General features: G+C 51.7%; 1 protein-coding gene across 5 annotated transcripts in view; it reads right to left on the minus strand.

Moving 5' to 3' along the window:
• Positions 1-169: 169 nt before the first annotated feature.
• Positions 170-22399, minus strand: part of FAM171A2 (family with sequence similarity 171 member A2) — a 55285-nt gene continuing 33055 nt past the window's right edge. The window contains exons 3-9 of one of the 5 annotated variants that reach the window (XR_003852219.1): positions 21203-21295; positions 17493-17657; positions 17112-17288; positions 13648-13764; positions 11657-11792; positions 2139-3922; positions 170-951 (exon numbers count right to left, since the gene is read on the minus strand). Coding sequence is in view for 4 of the 5 variants with exons in the window: in XM_029573684.1 (XP_029429544.1) it covers positions 2347-3922; positions 11657-11792; positions 13648-13764; positions 17112-17288; positions 17493-17657; positions 21203-21295 (2264 nt within the window). In the remaining variant the exon portion in view is untranslated. Of the gene's footprint in view, positions 3923-11656; positions 11793-13647; positions 13765-17111; positions 17289-17492; positions 17658-21202; positions 21296-22399 lie in introns of all 5 variants that reach the window. The other 4 variants (XM_029573684.1, XM_029573685.1, XM_029573683.1 and 1 more) reach the window with 4 other exon arrangements.

Here is a 22399-nt window from a genome sequence, read left to right on the forward strand (position 1 = left end):
CACTTGGGGGAAAAGGGAAGGATGGGTGTACATATAGGAGAGAACTGTTTCTAACAGGGGACCCTGTGCAGCAGGAAGCAAGAGGCTGCCCCCCCACCAAGCCTATTCCAACTAGCGACACGACAGTTAATTAACAGGACGGTGAAATATAAGACAGACTCCCTTAGTGCTGCAGAATCCCCTTCCTTTACTTGCACAAGAACATTGTACATAACAGCAGATAAAGACCAAAATGGGCCATCCAGTCTCCTGTTTTTGGGATAGACGTGTATATAAATTCTCATACGGAACTTGACACCCACTCCCCCCTTCCCCATGTCCTGCGCCCAACCCCTCAACATTATACCATTGCCTTTAAAGGTTGTTGCTACTGCTCCATGCAGGTTACCCCACACCTCTCGTATATCTGATGGAGCCCATCTTACAGTTTAGCCCAGTCCCGTCCCCCCCCCCTCCCCCAGAAGTGCCTGATTCTCTTAGTCTCCCAATGCCTCTCTTGTGTTATCCAGCATTGCCTTGGCACCAAGCATGGAAAATCTGCACACGTGGGGGGGAACTTTCTGCCCTCTGCCTCTGTGCAGGTGACTGCTCGGTGCAAACAGATCTGGCTTTGAAGACATGCTTAGCTCTTGTTCCACGGGCCGCCAACCCCCTCCCAATTGTCCGGTCTTGCCTTTCCCTGCAGGGGCAAAATACATCACACCATTAAAGCAATGTAGAAAGTCCAGGTAATGCCCGGCAGCCTTGTAAGGGAGGCAATGAGCCACTTTCGGCCTCGCTCTGTTGTTATGGGGTGCGGAGAGTAAAGGAGCTTCTGGCTCCAGCTAGGTATTCAGTCTTTGTGCTCACGGTGCTGTCTGGATCCTTTCTACCTCGGGCAAGTCCTGTGGAAGTGGCCTGGTGCTGGCATTATCGGGCAGTGCCCATCTGTCTCTTCCCTGCTTGGCAGTGCTGTATTAGGCATAGGGAGAGAGAAAGGCAAAGGCTGTAGAAAGAGCATGACAAGTCTCACTGCAGCAACTGGACAGCACATGGACCACCTTGTGCTAGACAGTCTGAGTCCTACGAGGAGGAGGAGGAGCAGCTTTTCCAAGCTCGTGCTGTACTCCACTTCCCATCTCCCTTAGTTTTAGCCTCTTTTGGGCCATAGCAAATCTCCTTTCAGGCAGAAAAGCTTTGATAGAAGAGCAAGGCTTGGCCCTTCCCCCCCCCCTAGTTTTATTCAACCACCTGTTCCAAAACAAAGCACCCATGGAAATTCCAGGCTTCATTCCAAGAACAGGAGAGAAGTCTTGATATGTGATATTACAAGCCTAACGAAGCCAAGATTCACAACAGTTTGCTGCACCCCCTTTCAGCAAAAGCTTCAAGAGGATTGAGAAAGCTGCCACTAACTTAGTGTGTGATAAAGCCAGCCTTCTTTCAAAGCCCTGTGAGTGTGCTCATCTGCCGTATAAAGCTTGGAGCCTCCATCGCACACAGCCCCATCCCAGCACTGAAAGTACTATCTCCAAGCCCTGCCTATCCACCACCTGTTACCATTTGATCTCAGGTGGGGCACCAGCCACTTCTATTCCTTCCATAATAGTGAACACAGGGCCAATATCTTCGCTCGTTATCTTACAGAGATAGCTCTCTATACAATGCATATATACCTATATATAGATATATATATATATATATATATATATATATATATGTATGTAATCACTCAGCTGCACACCAACTATAAATGAATGTCTCTTGCCTTCCTGTCCTCTAACAAGTATATATACACTATGGCATTACATTTCCAAGGCTGCTGCAAATCTAGGTTGGTAAAGGGCAGCACATTGGTAGTCGTTCTGTGGCAGGCTGCTGCGATAATTTTGTTTTTCAGCCTTGTGCCCACTCAAGGAGTCTGTCCTTTTTATTATAGTAACTGTATTCTCATCTCAAGCCCAAAAGCATCCAGCTTACCCTCCTCCACTGGAAGGACTATGATTTACTATCCAAATCCCAGAGCACTTAGTATAGGTAATGGCTAAAGGAGGCCCTGAAAAGATCCCTTCCACCCCCTAAGCATGGCCTCTAGCTACAGCTGTAAACAGCTCCTGGATTACTTCTCTCTGGCAAAAGGTGGGTTTTCCTTATCTTACTTTTTCTTTTAAGAAAGCCTCTCCTGCTTTCAGTCCTCTAAGAGTTTGGCTCCATGTATGCTTCTCCGTGCTCTGTCTTCCTGCATGGAAGAGAGCATAGCGCTTTTTACTTTTAGGTAAGGGAAGCACGGTCATCGGATTTTTGTTTGTAAAGACTTGGAACAGCTCTTGGTGAGAGGGAGCGTGCACAATACATAAGTACCGGGTTTTACTTCACGTTGAAAACCATCAGTGGCCTCTCCTCCCGTTTCTGCCAGGGACTCTTTCTGTCTCCCCCCTGCTCATCGCCCCCCTCAGACTGGTCATTCATGTCCTCTTCGGGGCTGGTCATGGAGTCCCTGCGTAACTCACTGTTGCTGCTCCGTGAACTGTTGCCCCTGCTCCGACCTCTCCTGGGGATGGTGGCTCGACTGTGGTCAGCATTTTCATCCAGAAGAGGGGTCAGGGAGTTGTCCTCTGGGGAGCAAATACCTGTCCGACTTTCACTGCTGCTTTGCTCCATATCATCGGTGAAGACCAGCTTGGAGTAGGCCATGGTGGTTGGGAGTGGCTTTTCACGCTCTTCTTTGATCCTCTTGTGGGGTTTTGCTTCATTTACATCCACTCCTGAATCAAGGCTGGCATCATTACTGCGGTTCTTCTCACTGGTCTGAAGGTCAATATAAGAGTGCCTCACTTGGGAATTGGAGCGTCCATCCAAGGACACAAACCAGGCTCTCGGGTGGGGCTTAACACCAAGTTCCAGCAACTTCTTTTCTGTTAGGGCCTGAAGTTCTCCATTCAGCTGGGCCATGGTGGATTCATTGAACAAAACAGGTATAGTTACTGAGCCACTGACAGAAGAGTGAGGCCCCCATCCTTTGCCCTCAGGGTCATCTGTGCCTTGATTTGACTGTTGCATCTGTTGATATTGCTGTTGCAGTAACTGCCGCTGCTGCTCTTGAGGACCAAACTGATGTGGGTTGACCATTCCCACCTGAACAGATGACCCTTCTAGGTCTTGCTGATTTTCCATCAGCCCGGCTTGGTCCCCGGTGGAATACTCAGAGGCCAGTCTCATATAATGCGCAGGAATGACTAAAGTTGGCATCACATTTCTATACATATTGTCCTTCATATGGTCAATGGAGCCACAGAAGATCAGCTGGCCAGGCTGAGTCAATGATGTGGGTCTTGCCAGCTGGTCAACCGACTGAGACATCATAAAATCAGGGGGTTTGGCCTCTGGTTTATGGCCCAGGTAGTGTTCAAATGGAGGCGGCAGAGGTGGAGGAGAAGGTGGCTCTTGAAGATAAGTCTTGCTTTCATTCCTTGAATGTTTCCTATGGGTCTCTGTGCTTTTGTCTTCTGTTCGTCCATGGGAAGCCATAGAGCTGTAGCTTCGCTTGTAGTCCTCCAGTGCAGGAGGCTCAAGAGCACCAGGCACATCCATGGACCGAGCTGCCTTAAGAGCAAAGCTTTCCATCTGCCTCTGATAGTCCTCTTTTGAGCCTGGGCGATGGCTCAGGGCATCATTGGAGGCTTTGCTAACATGCCTTAGCTTCTGGCCAGAGGCCTGCTTGAAGAATTCTTCTCGGGAGCTTTCAAAGTCTCGTGATGAAGAGAAGGCCGACTTCAGGATGGGTGTGTGCATATCGGTGTCCCCATTTGAGGATGTCTCAATCTGACTGGTACTGATCAGGTTGATCTGGGACATGGAAGTAGCCTGGTCCTTCTTGGACTCATCCAGCGTTGAAGATCTTTGCAACTTCCTGTGCTGTTGCCGGGGCTTCAGGCATTTCCTCCTAAAATCAAAATAGGCCATGCATTAAATTATGAATGAAGTTAAAAGCCAAACACCACAACAGAGCCTGGCATTTTAAGTGACTCATGAAAGTGGAGGCCAAGTAGGAATGTGCATTTGTTTCCATGTTTATGCCCGTAACTCACAGACATTATAATACACACATAAAACGGATAGTGTGCACATAATTCCTTAACAATACACGCATACTGTCTGTTATGCGGGTATTATAAAGTCTGTAATTTGCACGCATAACTAATGAAACGAGTGCACATACCCAGTGCTGAGTGGCAGCAGCTAATGAGATGCAATCACTCAAGGAGCCCCGAAGCACCTTATTAGCACTGGAGCCCTGGCCAGGAAAGCAATGGGCTGTAACTATGGAATTCATGGCTGTAATTCACTTGGGTACAACCTTGTTCAAAGATAAATAGCGTAAACTAATCAAGCACCAGTTATGGCAGTATTTCCCAACCTTTATCAAGCCCAAGGCACAGATACATAAACAAAACAAATTTGTGGCGCACCAGAACCCTGCTCCCTGCTCGCTGCCCTTCCCCCCTCTGCACAACAGACACCTCATTGGCCCCAGCACATTATTATTAATAAAAATCAATAATATACTCTATTTTTTTTACTTTATTTATTAAGTTTGCTTAAACTGTGGCCCTCAGTTCCATTGCCCCATTCCATTCCTCCGTGGATGGAAAAGGGGAAGAGTATAATGGAACGGAAAAGCAAGGGAAAGGCTATGATGGGGCAATGGAACTAAGGCAATAGAACAGCTCTGTAGATTGGGTTTGGTGGAGGGAGAGGCAGAGAGAGAGAGATTGGAGAAATTGTTTACCTGCTAATTTTGTTTTCCTTAGAGTAGACAGATGGGACCAAGGGGTTATGTGCTCCCCTGCTAGCAGATGGAGACGGAGTTAGGTTTCAAAGCTGTCATCGCCTTAGATACACCCCTGCATTGACCTCAGCCCTTCAGTATTCTCTTCAAAAGCCATTATGGACATACCATTGAAAAAAACAATTAAAACTTTATTAAAAACGGATAACCATAACTGTACTCAACCAAACATAAACATCAACTCCCAGCAAGATTAGATATGCCCTGATCTAGGGATTGGGTGATGGCTTACCCGTAACCTCTTGGAATCAATATTCATATCAACGATAATTCCTTGGCACTGTTCTTGGGAGTCCGTGGGCAGGATGCTGAGTCCATCTGTCTACACCAAGGAAAACGAAATTATCAGATAAGTAATTTCTCCATTTCCTAGCATGTACTCAGATGGACTCAGGACTAATGGGATGTACAAAAGTTACTCCTGATCGGGGCAGGAGGCTGCTCGTAGTCTGGTTAGCACTGCCCTTGCAAAGGCTGCATCCTCTCGGGCCTGAACATCCAGGTGTGAAAGGAGGCGCTTGATCCTGTAAATGACCCTGCCCAGCAGAGGCCATGGAGGGAAGGTGTGTAGAGTAAGTCCTCTTCTGGCCAGGTTTGAACAAGGGCGTCGATCTCCAGGGACTGCTGATCTGTTGATAGACAGGAGGCCCCAGCGATCTACCAGCAGCTGAAAGGCTCTGGCCAACAATGCCCATTCTCCTGGATCCAGACTCTCCCTGCATAGAAAGTCTGCTCTGACTTTCTTTTCCTGCTATGTGGGAGGCCAAGATCAGCTGTAGATGTATTTCCACCCATTCCATAAGGAGACCTATCTCCAGAGACACTTGCTGGCTCTTGGTCCCTTCTGGCGGTTGATATAGGTTACCGCTGTTGCGTTGTCCAACATTATGTGGACCACATGAGCTTGGAATATGTGGCTGAAATGCAGACATGCCAATCTGACTGCTTGGGCTTCCACGTAGTTCATTCCAGCATGCTGCTTTCTTGGTCCAACCCCCCTGGGCCATCAGTTCCTTACAGTGAACTCCCCAATCCCGGAGGCTTGTGTCTGTCATGAGAACCAACCAGTTTGGCTGGGACAGGCTTACCCCCTTGCCCAGGTGAACTTCCTGTAGCCACCACTGGAGTCGAGAACAAACTTCCATCGGTAGGTGGAGGTGAATCGAATAGTCTTGTGGCAACATGACAGCAGGGAATGTTGAAGTGGTTGCATGTGTGCCCTTGCCCACGGAGCTATCGTCAGGTCCTCAGAGGACCTGAAAATAGCTCCATAACTTGGGGCGTAACGCATTCGTCAACTGTCACACTTGGAACATTGACTTCCTTATCCGCGAGGGCAGAAGACCTTGCCCTGCTTGGTGTCGAACCAGACTCCCAGATATTCTAAGGACTGGGAGGGATTGAGACTGCTTTTGTCCACGTTTACGACCCAAACAAGCTTCTGAAGCAGGGACACGACTCTGCTGGTCACCCGGAGATTATCTTTTAATGACTTTGCCTAGATCAACTAGTCATTCAAGTATGGGTGCAGCAGGACAATTCCCTTCCTCAGTGCTGCCGCCACGACCACCATAATCTTGGAAAATGTTCTGGGGGTGGTGGGCAGGCCAAAGTATCAAGGTAGATTCCACTGCCTGCTTCTTGTGCTGGGCGAGGCAAGGAGACATCATGAACATGTCCCGAGGAGTTCTGCGAAATTCCAGTGCATATCCTTCTCGTATGATATCCAGTACCCATTTGTCCGACATGATCTCGACCTACCGCTGGTAGAAGAGGGATAAGTCAACCCCCTATCTCCCCGTTCCGTGGATGGGTCAGCAAAACTTCATTGGGGAGTTCGAGCTGAACCTGAACCTGCCCCTCTCTTGGGCTGTCAATTCCAAAAGGACCAAGACCTTTCAGAGGACCAAGACCTTTGAAATGTCGAGTTTCTGTAGGGCCGAAAGCATTGGGAGCCCCTGGACCAATCCCTCATAGGCAAGGGGTGCTGTAACTGCTTTCTCTTATTTTCCGGTAGCCGGGGCACTGGAGATTCACCTCACCTCCTGGCCAGCTTTTCCAATTTGCTTCCGAAGAGGAGTGATCCCTTAAAGGGCATCTTCATGAGGTTTGCCTTAGAGGTCGCAGCTGACCAGTTTCACAGCCATAGCTGTCTTCTGGCTGCTACCACTGAGGCCAAGGTATGGACTAGGTCAGAGCTCGCATCAGCTAAAAAGGCAGCAGCAGACTCCATAGGTTCTCTGGAATGCGTCCCTGAGTCATCCACCTCTCTAGAGAGGAGCAGGCATGAGCAAGCTACCAGGGCACAACAGGAAGCAATCTGTAAAGTCATTGCTGTCGCATCAAAGGCTTGTTTAAGGATGGACTCCATCCGCCTATCGTGTGCATCCTTTAATGCAGCTCCTCCCTCAACTGGGATAGTTGTTCACTTCGAAACTGCACAGACCAGCGCATCCACTTTAGGGAAAGGCAGGCATTCTCTCGCCGCCAGATCCAGTGGGTATAGAGCTTCCAATGCTCACCCACCTTTAAAACTCCCTACAGGGGACATCCAGTCAGTTAATTCCTGGATGTTTTCCAGCACTGGAAAATAGCAAGAGGCTTTCCATGGAGCCACCTGGATGGGATTCTTCTTTGGTTCCATCATAGAGTCTGTCCCAGGCACTCCCAGTGTCTTCAGGGTCTAGGAAACCAGGGCCAGCAATTCATCTCTGTGGAAAAACTGTAATATGGTCTGATATGGCTCCAAACCTGTTGGGATTTCCCCATCTTCCAAGGAATCTGGATCCCCTTCTTTGTGCGTGGTGTCTGGGTCCCTGCCAGGGATACCCCTGGTGAGACGAGGCATGTCTTGAGGCCTGCCGATAGGGCTGGGAGCGGGAGGCCTGACGGGCTGGAGTTCTGTCCGGACAGGGGCAAGCGAAGCAGACTGTGCCTGTATGAAGGCTTGAAGGCCTTGAAAAAACTCCACCCAAGAGAAGGCCACCAGGTCCATGCCTAGCCCAGGAGCTCTTGGGGTAAGCGCCGCTGGATTTCCCTCTCCATGGAAGACCCAGCCCTGGAGTACTACTGGTTAAGGTTCTGGCTGACCCATCCTCTGAATGGGAGGAGCCAGGCTTAGCAAAGCCTTGGGAGGCCAACTCTCCCTGGGCCTCCTCACAGTGTTGACATAAGTAAGAATCAAGGTCAGACTGTGTAACAATAATATGGCAGCACACAGAGAATGGTGCTTATGTTTCTTTGCTGCCGGAGCCATTAGGAACAGGAACTGTGTGCTCAGCCAGCTAGTGCTTGAAATCGTGTGCACGCAGATTTTGAGCGCCTCCACAGGCCGCGGTGAGGCGCGCACACAGTTTGTGTGCCCGGCTTTACCTAAATTCTGTGCCTAAGGAGGTGTGCGCATATGGATGCTCACTACCACACGAATGCGCGCGACGTTACATGCTAGGAAAAGGAAGGATTTCATGCCATTCAAGTACATTGCAGAGACTTAGAACAATTTCCTTCCTTGCCCCCTTTCTATTTAGTAGCATTCACTTACTTTTCTGCAGGTTGTGAGGCACGCAGCGGCTGCGAGTCTGCGTCCTGCTGCACAAGCACGCCTGAGGGTGAAAGATTATTTTTGTGCCTCACTCCCGCCATTGATCTTTTTAAAAGACATTGCAGGATGCGTTCTGCAGCCACGGCACACCAGTTGGGGAAACGCTGAGTTACGGTATGCTTTCCACCTTACCCAAGTCCGAACATAAGAAAATGCCATACTGGGTCAGACCAAGGGTCCATCAAGCCCAGCATCCTGCCTCCAACAGTGGCCAATCCAGGCCACAAGAACCTGGCAAGTACCCAAAAACTAAGTCTATTCCATGTAACCATTGCTAATGGCAGTGGCTATTCTTTAAGTGAACTTATTAGCAGGTAATGGACTTCTCCTCCAAGAACTTATCCAATCCTTTTTTAAACACAGCTATACTAACTGCACTGACCACATCCTCTGGCAACAAATTCCAGAGTTTAATTGTGCTTTGAGTAAAAAAGACCCTTTTGCAAAGCCTGCTATCAAACATTGGGCATGTCAAAAAGAAAAAAAAAAACTACTCCATCAACAAAGTGGGAGATGATAATGGAAATTCATAACTTGTACAGTCTTTTTATGGTAAATATATATAAAGCACTCAAAGAGGAAAGATGGAAAATCAAAATGGTGTAAAAAGTTTTTAATAGCTGAAGCCTCTTTTATATTTCAATCCATATAAATCATAAAATGACATAACTATTAGTAAGTATATTGATGTTACACTAGTTGTATATTTTTTGATTTGTGTGTTATAAAAGGTCTTACGTTTTGATTACCTTCAGCGATGTGGTACTTTTAAACATTTAGTCCATTACTAGTAAATTTCCCACTACCCTTCCTTTATTGGTTTACACTTTCCAAGAGCCCAAACCAACTCAACTCAGCAATCTCTTCCTGGTAGGCGTTTAACAGATATATGACACTCCTACCAAGTCACTGCTCTATTTATTTATTTAGTTGTGTTTTTTCTTGACCGACCCATCATCAGAGCTGTCATGCCGGTTTACAAGTAACAGGGGTAAAAACAAAGCAGGAAGAGAGCAGTTACAAAAAACAGGTTAACAGAGACCTGGGAAGTGCAGAGTCAGATGCATGTGGGAGCGATAGCCTAAGGCTTGAAATCGGAATAGCAAACTTATGTACATAATGGGGCGGATTTTCAGAGCCCTGCTCGCGTAAATCCGCCCAAAACCGGGCGGATTTACGCGAGCAGGGCCCTGCGCGCCGGGAAGCCTATTTTACATAGGCCTCCCGGCGCGCGCAGAGCCCCGGGACTCGCTTAAGTCCCGGGGTTCTCCGAGGGGGGCGTGTCGGGGGCGGGCCCGGTCGTCGCGGCGTTTCGGGGGCGTGTCTGCAGCGTTTTGGGGGCGGGTACGGGGGCGTGGCTACGGCCCGGGGCGGTCCGGGGGCGTGGCCGCGCCCTCCGTACCCGCCCCCAGGTCGCGGCCCGGCGCGCAGGAGGCCCGCTGGCGCGCGGGATTTACGTCTCCCTCCGGGAGGCGTAAATCCCCCGACAAAGGTAAGGGGGGGATTTAGACAGGGCCGGGCGGGTGGGTTAGGGAGGGGAAGGTGAGGGGAGGGCAAAGGAAAGTTCCCTCCGAGGCCGCTCCGATTTCGGAGCGGCCTTGGAGGGAACGGGGGTAGGCTGTGCGGCTCGGCGCGCGCCGGCTATACGTAATTGATAGCCTTGCGCGCGCCGATCCAGGATTTTAGCAGATACGCGCGGCTCCGCGCGTATCTACTAAAATCCAGCGTACTTTTGTTTGCGCCTGGAGCGCAAACAAAAGTAGGCTGTTCGCGCTCGTTTTAAAATCCGCCCCAATATGAGTCCCAACTCTGTGACAGTGTTTGTTACAGGAACACTCAGCCTTTCTGCAAAGTCCCCAAGGCAGGCTGGGGAAGGAGCATTGTGACCCACTATTTGCTGCCATGGGCTGAATAAAGTCTATTGTATCCTGGTATTTGCAGGCCCTACCTGCATCAAGGTGTTTTGTGTCCTGATGTAATCTAAGAATCGCTCTGGGCAAGCAGAACTGGAAATCCTTCTCAGTCAGGTTTCAATGTAACAAGGTGTGGGTTAAAACCTTGCATGCAGGTTAAACAAATGTTTACCTTCCAATGCAGTAAGCTAACATGATGCTAATGCATTGGGAGTTAAAAAGGGCTCTGACTGGAAAAGGCATGCACAGACCAGAATTAAAATGTGTGCTTAGCTCAGGCTGATCGCCTAGTTTAACTCAGCGGGGGACTTGTGCGCACAAAAGTGCTTTCTGAGAAGAAAACATATTTTGGGCACATAAATCATGCGCAGAACACAGGCCTTGTATGTGCACAGCATGTTCTTAACAGACATCCTGAACACCGGTCCCGGCGCTGGAACTCTGGCTTCTGACTACAGACTGACACCAGCGCCAGAAACTTTACTCCACCGCTGATCAGAAGTAAAATTTCCGGCATTAAGAAAACCTGAGTTAGACCAGCACAGCTCTGTGCATGGGCAGGGGTGGGAGAATAGCTAATGCCTTCATTTCAATGGGATTTCTATGTTAGGGTGCTAAGCAGGACCCCCACTTTTTTTTTTTTGAGTGCAAAACTTGCTGCATCTGGAGTAACCTTTGCTCACAAAATGGAGAAATTATTTACCTGATAATTTCATTTTCCTTAGTGTAGACAGATGAACACAGGACCAATGGTTTATGCTCCCCTGCCAGCTTTAAAAGTAAAATGTCTTCTTCCAAAAGGTACAGCGATCCCCTTAGGGAAAGCACGTCCGCAGCTGCTGGAGACAGAGAAATACTGAAGGGCTGAGGTCACTGCAGGGCTATATCTAAGGTAATGTCAGCTTTGACATCTGTCTCTGTCTCCATCTGCTGGCAGGGGAGCATAAACCATTGGTTCTGAGTCCACCTGGCTACACGCTAGGACATAAAAATGTGTGCACAACTGCAGGTAAAACCATAAGCATTGCTGAGCACACCTTATTACATTGGACTCTGTTATATGCAGTAATGCCATCTCTGCATGATACCATTTGCGCTATCACCCAATATGATCTACTGCAAAAGCTTGCAGGTCAAATTTACCAAATACTGTATGCACAGAAAAAAAAAATCACCCCCCCCCCCCCATATTCCCATGCAGCAAGCATCATTCACTGCAGCTGTTCAAGAATTAATAAGCACGATTAAAAGATGAAATCAAAATCGATGCGGGTATTTTTTCAGACTATGCCGAGGCGGCTGGCGAGCTCTCACCTGCAGTAATAGATGAAAAGGCAGAGCAGGATGAGGACGAGCAGGGCCAGGGCCCCTAGAATGGTGAGCAGGAAGATGGTGTGGTAGGCAGCGATATCCTTCATGCCTGGTGACAAGGTCACGACCCCTGCAAAAGCTAAGATGACATGGTGCAGAGTTACTGGGATGGGGGGAGGGGGGGGGGAAACCAAAGCACCCCCCTTATTTTGCTGCACAGCTGCCCGGTGAATGCCTCATCTTCCCCTAATAAGAATCCCCATACAAAGAAAGGAGATGATCGCAGAAAACCCAAGAAACGCAGGCCTGTTCTCCTGTACATGAAGGGGTAAAAGCAGGACCGGGTCAGCTTGTCCCCCTGCCCATGGTGGCACGGGCTTACCTGGCTGGTATCTGCTCCTGTGACTCAGCTGAGGGACTGGCAGCGGTAGGGTGTCACTAAGATACCACTGTTTCTTCACAGAGAGTGAGAAGGGGAATGGACGCATGAAACGGCCTCCCACTGGAAGAGGTGGTGGCAAAAACAAACACTAAGGGCCGGATTTTAAGAGGTACACCCGATTTTATAACATGCGCGCGCAGCCGCGAGCATGTTATAAAATCCAGGGTCGGCGCGCGCAAGGGGGTGCACAATTGTGCAACTTGCGCGTGCCGAGTCGCGCAGCCTTCCTCCGTTCCGAAATCGGAGCAGCCTCAGAGGGAACTTTCCTTCCACCCCCCAACCTTCCCCTACCTAACCCGCCTCCCAGCCCTACCTAAACCCCCCCCTTTAGCTTTAACTTAGAAGTTGCGCCTGCCTCTGGGCAGGAGTAGGTTGAGCGCGCTGGCCGAAAGCCGGCCCGTGATCCTGGGCACAGCAGCAAATGGCCGCTGTGCCTGGAGGCTCCGACCCCACCCCACCCCCGGACTGCCCCGCCCACTCCCCACCCCCTTTTTCAAGCCCCAGGACATGCGCGCGTCCCGGGGCTTGCGCGTGTCGCCAGGCCTATGCAAAATAGGCTGGGCACGCGCAGGAGCAGATTCTCGGGGTTACGCGCGTAACCCTTTGAAAATCCACCCCTAACTGAATTCAAGAAGCAGAGAGGAGATCCCTACTGAGACAAGTGAGAGGGAAGCTAAAGTTAATGTCGACTCTTTTCAGTATTGTGGCAGGATGGGAAAATGGAGAGAGAATGACTAGGCCTTGAGGTCTTTACCTTGCTACCTCTCTCTCTATCTTTCTGCTTCTCTCTCCATTCTGAACCTGGTCTTAAATTCTATCCACTATGGTCTGTCCTACATATAACGTAAGTTGCCATACTGGGTCAGACCTGGGGTCCATCAAGCCCAGCATCCTGTTACCAACAGTGGCCAATCCAGGTTACAAGTGCCTGGCACAATCCCAAACAGAGCCCTTGCAGCTAATGCTGGTAATAAGCAGTGGTTATGCCCTAAGTCAATTTGATTAATAGTTATGGACTTCCTCCTCCAAGGAACTTGTCCAAATCTTTTTTTAAACCCAGCTATACTAACTTTCTTAACCACATCCTCTGGCAATGAATTCCAGAGCTCAACTGTGCATTGAGTGAAAAAGAATTGTCATTGCAGTCCCTCCTTCTGTTCTCTCGCCCTCTCTCTCACTCGCTGCTGTCTCAGGCACGTAACCGGGCCACGAGGGAGCTTCTGTTACAGAATGCTCTGAGATTACGCGAAAGCCATCAGCTCTTCAAAAGACACAGGGGAGATGGAAACCCCTGCAATAAGAGCGAACAGAGCGGCATTAGAGCTCCAGCAGGCCAATGCCAAAAACAGATGTCATTCGACGTGTAGCTCCTGCCCAGTATGTGGTCTGAGCACTGCGTCTCCATCCCCTCCCTTTAATCCTCACTTAGGCTAATGCTGAGCTTTGTACTAGAAGGGACTTCCTTTGTAATGGATCAGATCTAGTTAAGCGTTGAGGATATTAGTAATGGGCTGTTTCTCACTGCCTTTTTTGCCTCCACCACTAGCCTTACCTGCTGTTGAAGACGGCACAGCTGCTGCCCAGTACCCAAGCTGATGTGATTGAAAGGTCCAGTATGAGTGGTGTCCCTCCTTCCTAATCACCCCTGTTCCACCACGGACCCAGAGGCCTAGGGGGGAAAGAGAGAGCAAAAAAGGAGAATTATAACTGCATGGCTCTTTGTCTAGCCGGCTCAGTCAGCGCCCTGAACATTGCCTGCTATCCAACCAATGCCAGCAAACTCCAGCGCACAAGACATCTTAGCCAGCCAGCACCAGGGCAAAAGCATATCTGGAGCAAACCCCCAAGGGTTGGAGTAGCCAACTTTCCGTCAGATTAGCCAATTACAAATACTAATGCAGGCCTGCCTGTCAGCGCTGAATGTGTTGTACTTCACTTGATGGCAAGGTAAGGAAAGGGTTAATTGCTGACTGCTCTGGTGTAAGGAGCCCATGAGTCCCGAGGGACGGATCAGCCTGTGGCACTCAGGGTGGAGATCCCATTAATTTAATGTATCCCCTGTATTTTGGGAAGTAGGAGTTGGTACGATCCTCTTTTTTTTTTTTTTTTAAGAGCTCTTTTGGATGGCTGCCAAAATGGTTTGTTTTAAGCTTCCCCCCCCCCCCCTTTCAATTTTCTAGGGAGTCCTGTCTGATGTGGTTCAGAGACGGCGCAATTTCTCTCTCGTCTTGCAGTGCAAACCGGGAAGGTGCAGAGGCTGCTGTAGAGGGGAAAGGCTGATGACCTAGGGCAGGGTTTGGAGGGCACGTTCCCTATTTTGAAGCGCCAAGGAGGCGAAAGCAAGCCTCAAGTTTCTTCTCTCCACTCCTGAGGTCGGGGACTGAGAAGGCATGCGAGTTTTCCCTGTGTGTGGGCAGAGACAAAAATGCATTGAATCAGCATCGATTTGAAAGCTGAGCCCGGTATCCCCTCATCCACCCATGTTATTTTAGTTACACCGGATTCTGCTTTTCAGGCACTTCAAAGCAGATTACATTCAGCTCCCGGAGGGATTTCCCCGTCTCGGAAGGCTCACAATCTTAAAGTTTTGTACCGGAGGCAGCGGCGGGTGCAGTGACCTACCCAAGGTGACGAGGAGCGGCAGTGGCATCTGAACCCTGGCTTCCCTGGGTCATCGCCCGCTGCTCTTAACCACTAGGTTACACCTCCACTCCGTCCATGTGTGGTGAGAGAGCTCTTGCTCTTAAGAGCTTTTTTTTTTCCCAGGAAAGAAAGGATCCCGACCCTGGATTAAGAGGAGTCCAGCGGGTTTGCTAGAAGGGATGCTGGAAACCGCACAGCTGCAGTCTCAGTTTCTCAAGGGAGGAGGAATGTTTCAATCTGGCTCTTTGTCAGCATCATTCGGTGGCAAAAAGGAGCGAGAGCGCTGAGGAGAAGAGCGTGGAGCACAGCGTGGAGCAGAGCGGTACGCGTGCTAGCGGACAGGGAGAGGAGACCGGACTGCAGAGGCACAGAGCGGTGTGGAGAGATCCATGGGCTGCCAGAACCGGCCCATTAGGAGATCCTGCACTGGAGAAGCAAGCGGATCTTTTTTTGCATGGTTGCCGCCCCGTGAAGCAGCTTCATCTCCACCTCAGCGTACTTTCTGCCAGACGGGCACAAGTGGAGATGTTTTTATTTCAGTAACATTTACAGTTGGATCTGCACCCGCAGCCCTCCTTCACAGTGAGGGCAGGGGAACAGGGGTTACGGTCCGTTATCCTCTTGGCTGTGCAGAATTCCCTGGATCCCTCCTTACAGCACCCGAGTCGCTGTAAGTCCTGGGTGCAGAACCACCCTTGGGTAACCCCCCACCCACCCACACGGCACAGCGCTCTGGGAATGGTTAGGGGCTTTGCTATCCAACTGCGTGCTGTGCCCTGAAGCTGCGAGGCAGGGAGGAATGCGAACGCAGCCAAGCGAGCACAAGCCACCCACTTGGGATCGGAACGGGCAAGGGAACGAGGAGGACAAGATAACGGCCTCTGGAGGGAGGGGACAGCGCTGGGCGATAGCGGGGGATTCCAGGTTCACACTCAGACACTCACATGCCTGACACAGCTCGAGGCGCACAAAAGAGGCACTGCCTCTGGGGTGAGGGGAGGGTTGCAGCTTTTCCAGACAGCGCACTTATGAACTGGGACGGGCATGTCTGCCCGCTGCCTCCGAGCGGGGCCGTCTTCCTTAGCAGAATGACTCCTGCTGCAGGCTCCCACCTGACAGGACCCTTCTGGAGAGAAACTCAGCTAAGAGCAGCGGGCTCTTCATTTTTAGGATCTGTTTAGTTTCAGAAAGAAAGTCAACCATCAGAAAGTGCCACCAGGTCAGCCTGACTGGGTCCCAGTGCTTGCTGGGAAGGGTAGTCCTTGCTTTCCTAAGCTCAAGCCCAAAATAGCAGAGGGTACTTTTAGTGGGGATGTGATAAGGTATTCGCTGGTTTTGGAGGCAGAGCTTTAGGTTTGCTGGGGCTTGGGTAGTTTAGTATTTTGTACTCGTATTACATGTGATGGAGGGGGGGGGGGGTTTTGTGGATTTATTACAGCTGTAACCTATCCCCCAGTGAGCGTGGGGGATGGAGCCTTTCTGTACAGTTGGGCCTTTTTTTGTATTGATTACTGTATTACCATCTATGAAGTAAATGTAATATGTGCACTCCCAGAGGAGTTTACAACCAGGGGTGGCCCAGCTGTTGATCCTTCACATGAGGCTCAGAGAATGGGAAACGCACTTGCCAGCCACTCGCCTCTTCCTGTCTGCAGCAGCAGCTGCTCTCACCTCTATCCCCCTTTCCCATTTGCTCCTCCCCTGCACCTCTAGCGTTAATCCAAAGTGGTTCCTACACGACTGTAACATCTCAATACCTCCAATAATCACTGGCCCCAGGGGCCGAATCTCTCTCGAGCTGGCTTCCAGGCTGCCCCCACCCCCCTGCCCTCAGCTCCTGAAAGGGTGAAGTCTATGTTTTTACCAAGAAGAGTCAGAACACGAGAACGCTGGACAAACCGATGTTATGCACAGCATGGCCAATGCCCACCAGCAGCCCCCCTACTAATGAACCCCACCTCTATACCCAAACTCCCCCACCCAGCTCTTCCAATGCACCTGCCCTGCAGCACTCACTCTGCTAACCCAGTACTGAGAGCCCCAGCTCTGCCAATGTACCTCACTCCTGCCCAGCAACACCCCCTGCTAATCCAGTACTGAGACCCCCAGCTCTGCCAATGCCCCTCACTCCTGCCCAGCAACACCCCCTGCTAATCCAGTACTGAGACCCTCCCCCACAGATCTATCAATGCACCTCACTCCTGCCCTGCAGCACTCACTCTGCTATTCCAGTACTGACAGCCCCCTCACAGCTCTGCTAACTCACCAACCCCTGCCCTGCCCCACCATCTGCTGGTCCAGTAGTCTGACCACACACAGCTCTGCCAGGGCATGCACAAGTCTCCGGGATTGAAAGGTTTATGTCTCCCTTACCATTCTTTGCATCAAACCTCCATGCCGGCACGCTGCTGGCCGTCACGAAGCCTGGGTCCACGGCTAAAGGGATGGCAAACTGGATGGAACCAGAGAGCTGGACCTCGGTCCCATTCCCAGTGAAGAGGTGAGCGCTGACCGCTGCCAGAGGGACGAGTTCCACCCAGGAGCTGTTTGCTGCAGACGGGGGGGGGGACAAACATGGAGCAAGGGCTTTTGTGAAAAGCGTCTGACCCAGATGCAATCCTGTTTTGTCCATGTCACAAACATTCCTCAAGAGCCCCTCTGATGCCCCCTGCTACAGTGTTCCCCCCGTGCTTCCCTTCTCTCTCCCTCCTCGCCCATCACTCCCAGGGCAAAGCTCCCTCCGGTTTCTCTCACCTGTGCTGGTGGCGTTGCCGTCGGCTCCAATGAAGGCCGGGAAGCCTTGGATCTCCTGCCCGTTGCTGGCCGACGTCAGCGACGCTGACAGCTGGTTGTAGGTGGAGCTCTTGGGCAGGCGGGCGGCCTTCCGTGGAAACTGCACCCACGGCTGGCTCCTGGCTCCTAAGAGGAGGAGACAGGCAGCTGAACGGTTAAAAGAAGCGCTGTCCATTCCTCCTGCGGGGGGGCAACCCCCCCCCCCCCCCCCCCGGACCGCATGCAGGCCCAGACCGCTCTGCATCGCAAGGCACCGCATTGACAGCCCAACAAGCCCTCTGTCCCCCCCACAGCCCAGCCAGAGGGAGCATCCGAGCCGCAGCCCCCATCGTGTGAGCCTCTGGGATCCCCTTACTCATCCCCTTGGCCTCCCGCCTTCCCTGATTCTTTCTACCTCCCTCCTACTTACTCCTCCCTTCCCCCTTTTTCGTCAAGTAGAAGGAAAAGTCAAACAGGCGGCAGGTGAGAGCTGTTTCATTGGGATAACGTAGCTTCTCCCGCAGACTCAAAAGGGAAGCAGCAGTTTAGTACATTGGGTCCTTAATGTGCTAAAAGAAGGGATTAATCCTGAATTTATTAATAAAAAGGTATCATCTACAACTCGCTTGACCTTTCCTTCTGCGCATCCGTGTGGCAGTCGCTGTCCGTGCAACACGGCCCCGGGTCTGGCTGGAGACGAGCTCAGAGCAGGCCCCCACCCCCAGGGCCAGAGCTGCCTCGCGTCCCACAGCCTCATTGGGTGCCATCGTTACACTGCCATCATTCCCTCTGAGGCCCCTCCTAATCAAGCATCTGTTAGGAGTTTTCTTTGTCCGCATGAGGCTTGGATGCAGGTTTTCGTGTCCCTTGCCCTCCGGCAACTGCAGAGGACGATCTCTGCCCTGCTCTCGCTTTAGCCGAAAAGGATATTTTTGTGTTCCCTGGAACCCCCTTAGGAAGCTGTGACGCTCTCGCGCCAACACCAAGTTAGAAACTGCCAGCAGAACAACCGAGAGAGCTGGAAGCTACGTCCCTCAAGGAAACTGTCTGACATAACTCCCGCCACCCGTCTCTCCTGCTGCCTCGTACAGTCTCATGGCAGCGACAGGGCGCCGGGGCCCTGCCCAGCACGACTTGAGGTCCATTGGGGGCATAATATGAGGAGGAGTTCCCCTCACCTCAGGACAATGTGCTGCTGGTGGGATAAAGTTAGCTGGTGGATCGTATTGGGGCTAACACTAGGAGTGGGATGAGCAGGGTTATCTGAGGACTGTAGGGGGGAGAGAGAGGACAGAGAGACCAAGCTGCGCTCTCACTCCAGCAGAGGGTGGTCCCTCCAGGGTAGCAGCTCCGTGCAACGTCCTGTGTTTCTGGAGTGCTGCTGCTTCTACCCCCAACACAATGGTAATCTCCACCGCTGAGATCCTGATGCAGAGCTTCCCCGAGGTAGCTGAGAACTGCCACTAATGCAAAACCATCACAGAGCTACAGCCCCCCCCCCCCCCCACTCCTCTCCCACATTCCATCTTTCTCTGTCTCCAGCCTCTCCCCCCCCAGCTCCTTCTCTCTGTTCACTCCCTCCCACTCAAGAGATGAAGAAGCTTGACCCCTTTAACTTCTTTCTCTCCCCTTCCCCTCCAATCCCAACCTCCTCCTTTCTCCCTGATCCGCTCGTTGCCTTCTGCCGTGTTCCCCGCTTTCGCCTGGCTCTTCGTTCTTCGTCCGTCCCAGCCGGCTAGCGGGGAGTCCAACCTCCGCCAGAGATTAAAGAAAGCGCACAGATCATTAATATGCTCAGGGCACAGCAGAAGCTGTTGGCGGGGTTGGTGCACTTTGTATAATCCCTCATTCCTTCTAACTCCTCTCACGTTTGTCAGGGAATCTGAGCAGAGGGGAAATCCAGGGGAAACTGTTGTCACTGTCAGCAGCACGAGGGAGAGGAAGGGACGGCCGCTGAAAGCAGGCGTATTGACGGCAGAAAAGGGTCGTAAGGCCCCTCCAGCCTGCCCGCTTTCTGTCCTGGTGCAACGGCCACCGACTCCAGCTGGCTCTGGCTTTCCTCTCACGTCTTGGGACGCAGGGATCTGGCGGGCTCTGTCCCAGGCTTTTCCCCCCTCGCTCTTCCACCACCTCCTCACTCTTTCTGTGAATGGAGCTCGGCCCTTGCTCAGCAGGTTGGTTGCACCAATCAATAATCAGAATCTAGGTAAACGTGACAGCTCGGTAGCAAAGACCTGCCTTGGGAGGGTTCAAGAAGAAAGTTGTTTTGTTTTGGTTTTTTTTCTTTTCCTTCTCCTGGGATCGATGCAAACACCCACCCCCCAAAAAAAAAAGAGTGAATGGGGTAGGCTCAGGCCGATCAGCCGGCAAAGGCGGCATCTGGTTCTACTGGCGGGTCAGCAAGAGTTCGCCTGCGCTGCTCGGACATCGCGCACTGCTTCTGGTGGAAGGGGGATGAGGTGGTTTTTCTCCAGGCAGACACATCCCCAACTCATCCCAGCTCTGTATTTCCACACTCGGGCACCCTTTCCATCGGCAGCAGCAGCAGCCAGGCACACGCCCATGTCGGCAGGGACCCAGAAAAGGAAAAAAAAAGACAGGAGCACGCTCGCTCGTGGGAGGTCACTGAGCAGGTAGCTCCCGCCAGTGCACTAATTGCAAGCAGCTCCCTACGGTCTCTTCCAGTGCCCCACCTCCCCCCTTCAGAGAGCAGTCCCTCCTCCGCACCCTTCAACTGGCAATGATTTGGAGGAGGAACGAGCCCCTCCCGCCCTCACTCTCTCTCAGTCTCCTTCTCTGGAAGTTCTCTCACATGCTGAATCCTATCCCGCAAGGATTTCTTCTGCAGTTTGATCAGCCTGAAATGGTCACCCAGAAATCCTTAAAATTAACAGCAGCCAGTGAGACTGTAGTGGCAGATAAAGACCACAAGGCGTATCCCGGCTGTGAGGCCTCCCTACGGCTGCAACCCCACAGACCCAGCTGGATCCAGATTTACCACATCCGCCGCCTTTTGTGTGAAGAATTATTTCCTCGTTACTCCTAAAATCTGATCCCAACCTCTAATTCTGAGCCCTCTCCCCCCCCCCATGGCCCCATCCCATTCCAGGCCAAGTCCCCACTCAGAAGACAAAGGCCCCCTGGACAGGACCACAGTGTGAGAAGGAAGTTTTACCCTCCATCCTGGAACGAGTAACTCATGACCACAGGGCCACGTGAAAAAAGAAATGTTACAGGAGATTTGGGACAGGTAATGCCAAGGGGCCAGCTGGGTTTCTGCACCAGCATAAATCCCATGCCACTGTGGGTTACTGATCCAGTTCAACTGTTCTTGCAAACTTCTGTTTTATTCACACTGAGGAGGAGATGTGCACGAAACAATGCCACTCGTGCAGAACTGGCAGATGCCCGGCATTTTAACTCCCACCCCTCTGCATACTAATTCTTTGCGTGGGAGCTGGAAAAACAGGAACGGAAAGGAACATTACGGTGACCTGGGGTCAGGATGTAAGGCTAGCGCAGGGCTGGGCGATTCCCTCAGCCCCGGTTCCTACAAACCCCAGAATGCTTTGGGAGGGGAGTATGGAATAACTTGCTATGAGCCGGGAGCCAACCCCGTTACTTCACCTTTGAGAGAGTTTTCTGCTTTAAGGCCGAGAAAAGGCAGGATTCATGACGAGCAGATCACTCACCCGGGGACCCCAGCAGAATCTGGACCACGTCTTCGTAGAGAATGAGGGTGGCAGGTCGCTCGGGCAGCAGGTACAGGCTGACAGAGGCATACACTGCAGAGAAAAGAGCAGAAGAAGACCTGACACTCTCATCGCACAGAGCAAGAGAGAGAGAGCGAGAGAACCCTGGTGAGTCAGGCAGCGAGAGCCCGGGTGACGTCAGCACAGGTTGTCATCGCTGCTGCTGCAGCAGGACAGGGCACTGCAGCAGGATCAGGCGAGGAATGGAATGTGGGAGGAGAGGCAGAACCGGGGGGGATGCAGTCTGGCATTGTAGCTGGAATGGAGACATCTGCTGTGGGACTGGTGCTGGGGAATAGTAAAGAGGGCGGAAGGGCACAGAGGCAGAGCTGTTGGATGCAGAATAACCCCCCCCCTTTAAAACCAGAGGCTGGAGGGGTGGGGGGGTCCCTCAGAGGAGACCGCATCACCAGCACCTTCACAAACCCAGAAGAACCTGGATAATCCAAACCCCAGCATGTGGACACCGCTGACCCTGCGGTGCTGTCATTTCTCCTTGTTACTTCAGTGCTCAGGGCACTGTACCTGGACCCTTCCCACTGTGCCCGCCCCTGCTCCCACCATCTCTCTCGGTCCTAGCCTCTGCCAGCAGGGGGGGCACCCCCTGACCTGGATAAAGGGGGAGTGTCCTGCACCGCTAATCCCAGCTTCTCCCGGTAAGAGGTGCTACAAGGCGCTGCCAGCAGCATCCCCAATCTGAGCTTCCATCAGTGGGAGGTGCTGCACGGAGGACTGGCTGCACGCACCCTATGCTCAGCACAGACGCTAAACAGCTGCTATCATCACGAGCAGTCCAGCTGTGCCAAGCAACCTCACAGCGGAGGCAGAAGCACTACAGAAGGGGCTGAGAGAGTTTTGTTATCAGCGTTGGGTAGCCACACACACACACACACACACACACTCTCTCCTCACCCAGCCAGCACAGTTCCCATGGGAAGGGGAGCCGGCTAGGAGCCAGGACAAAGCTAAACAAAACCCGTAGCCAACTCCAGGCCTCAAGAGCCACAAGCAGGCCTGGATTTCAGGATAGCCACAATAAATATGCATGAGAGAGATCTGCATACAGTGGAGGCAGTGCATGCAGCTCTCTCATATGCATATTCATTGTGGGTATCCTAAAATCCAAGCCTGCTTGTG

This window comes from Rhinatrema bivittatum, chromosome 12 (genome assembly GCF_901001135.1).
Source record: "Rhinatrema bivittatum chromosome 12, aRhiBiv1.1, whole genome shotgun sequence".
NCBI classification, from domain to species: Eukaryota; Metazoa; Chordata; class Amphibia; order Gymnophiona; family Rhinatrematidae; genus Rhinatrema; species Rhinatrema bivittatum.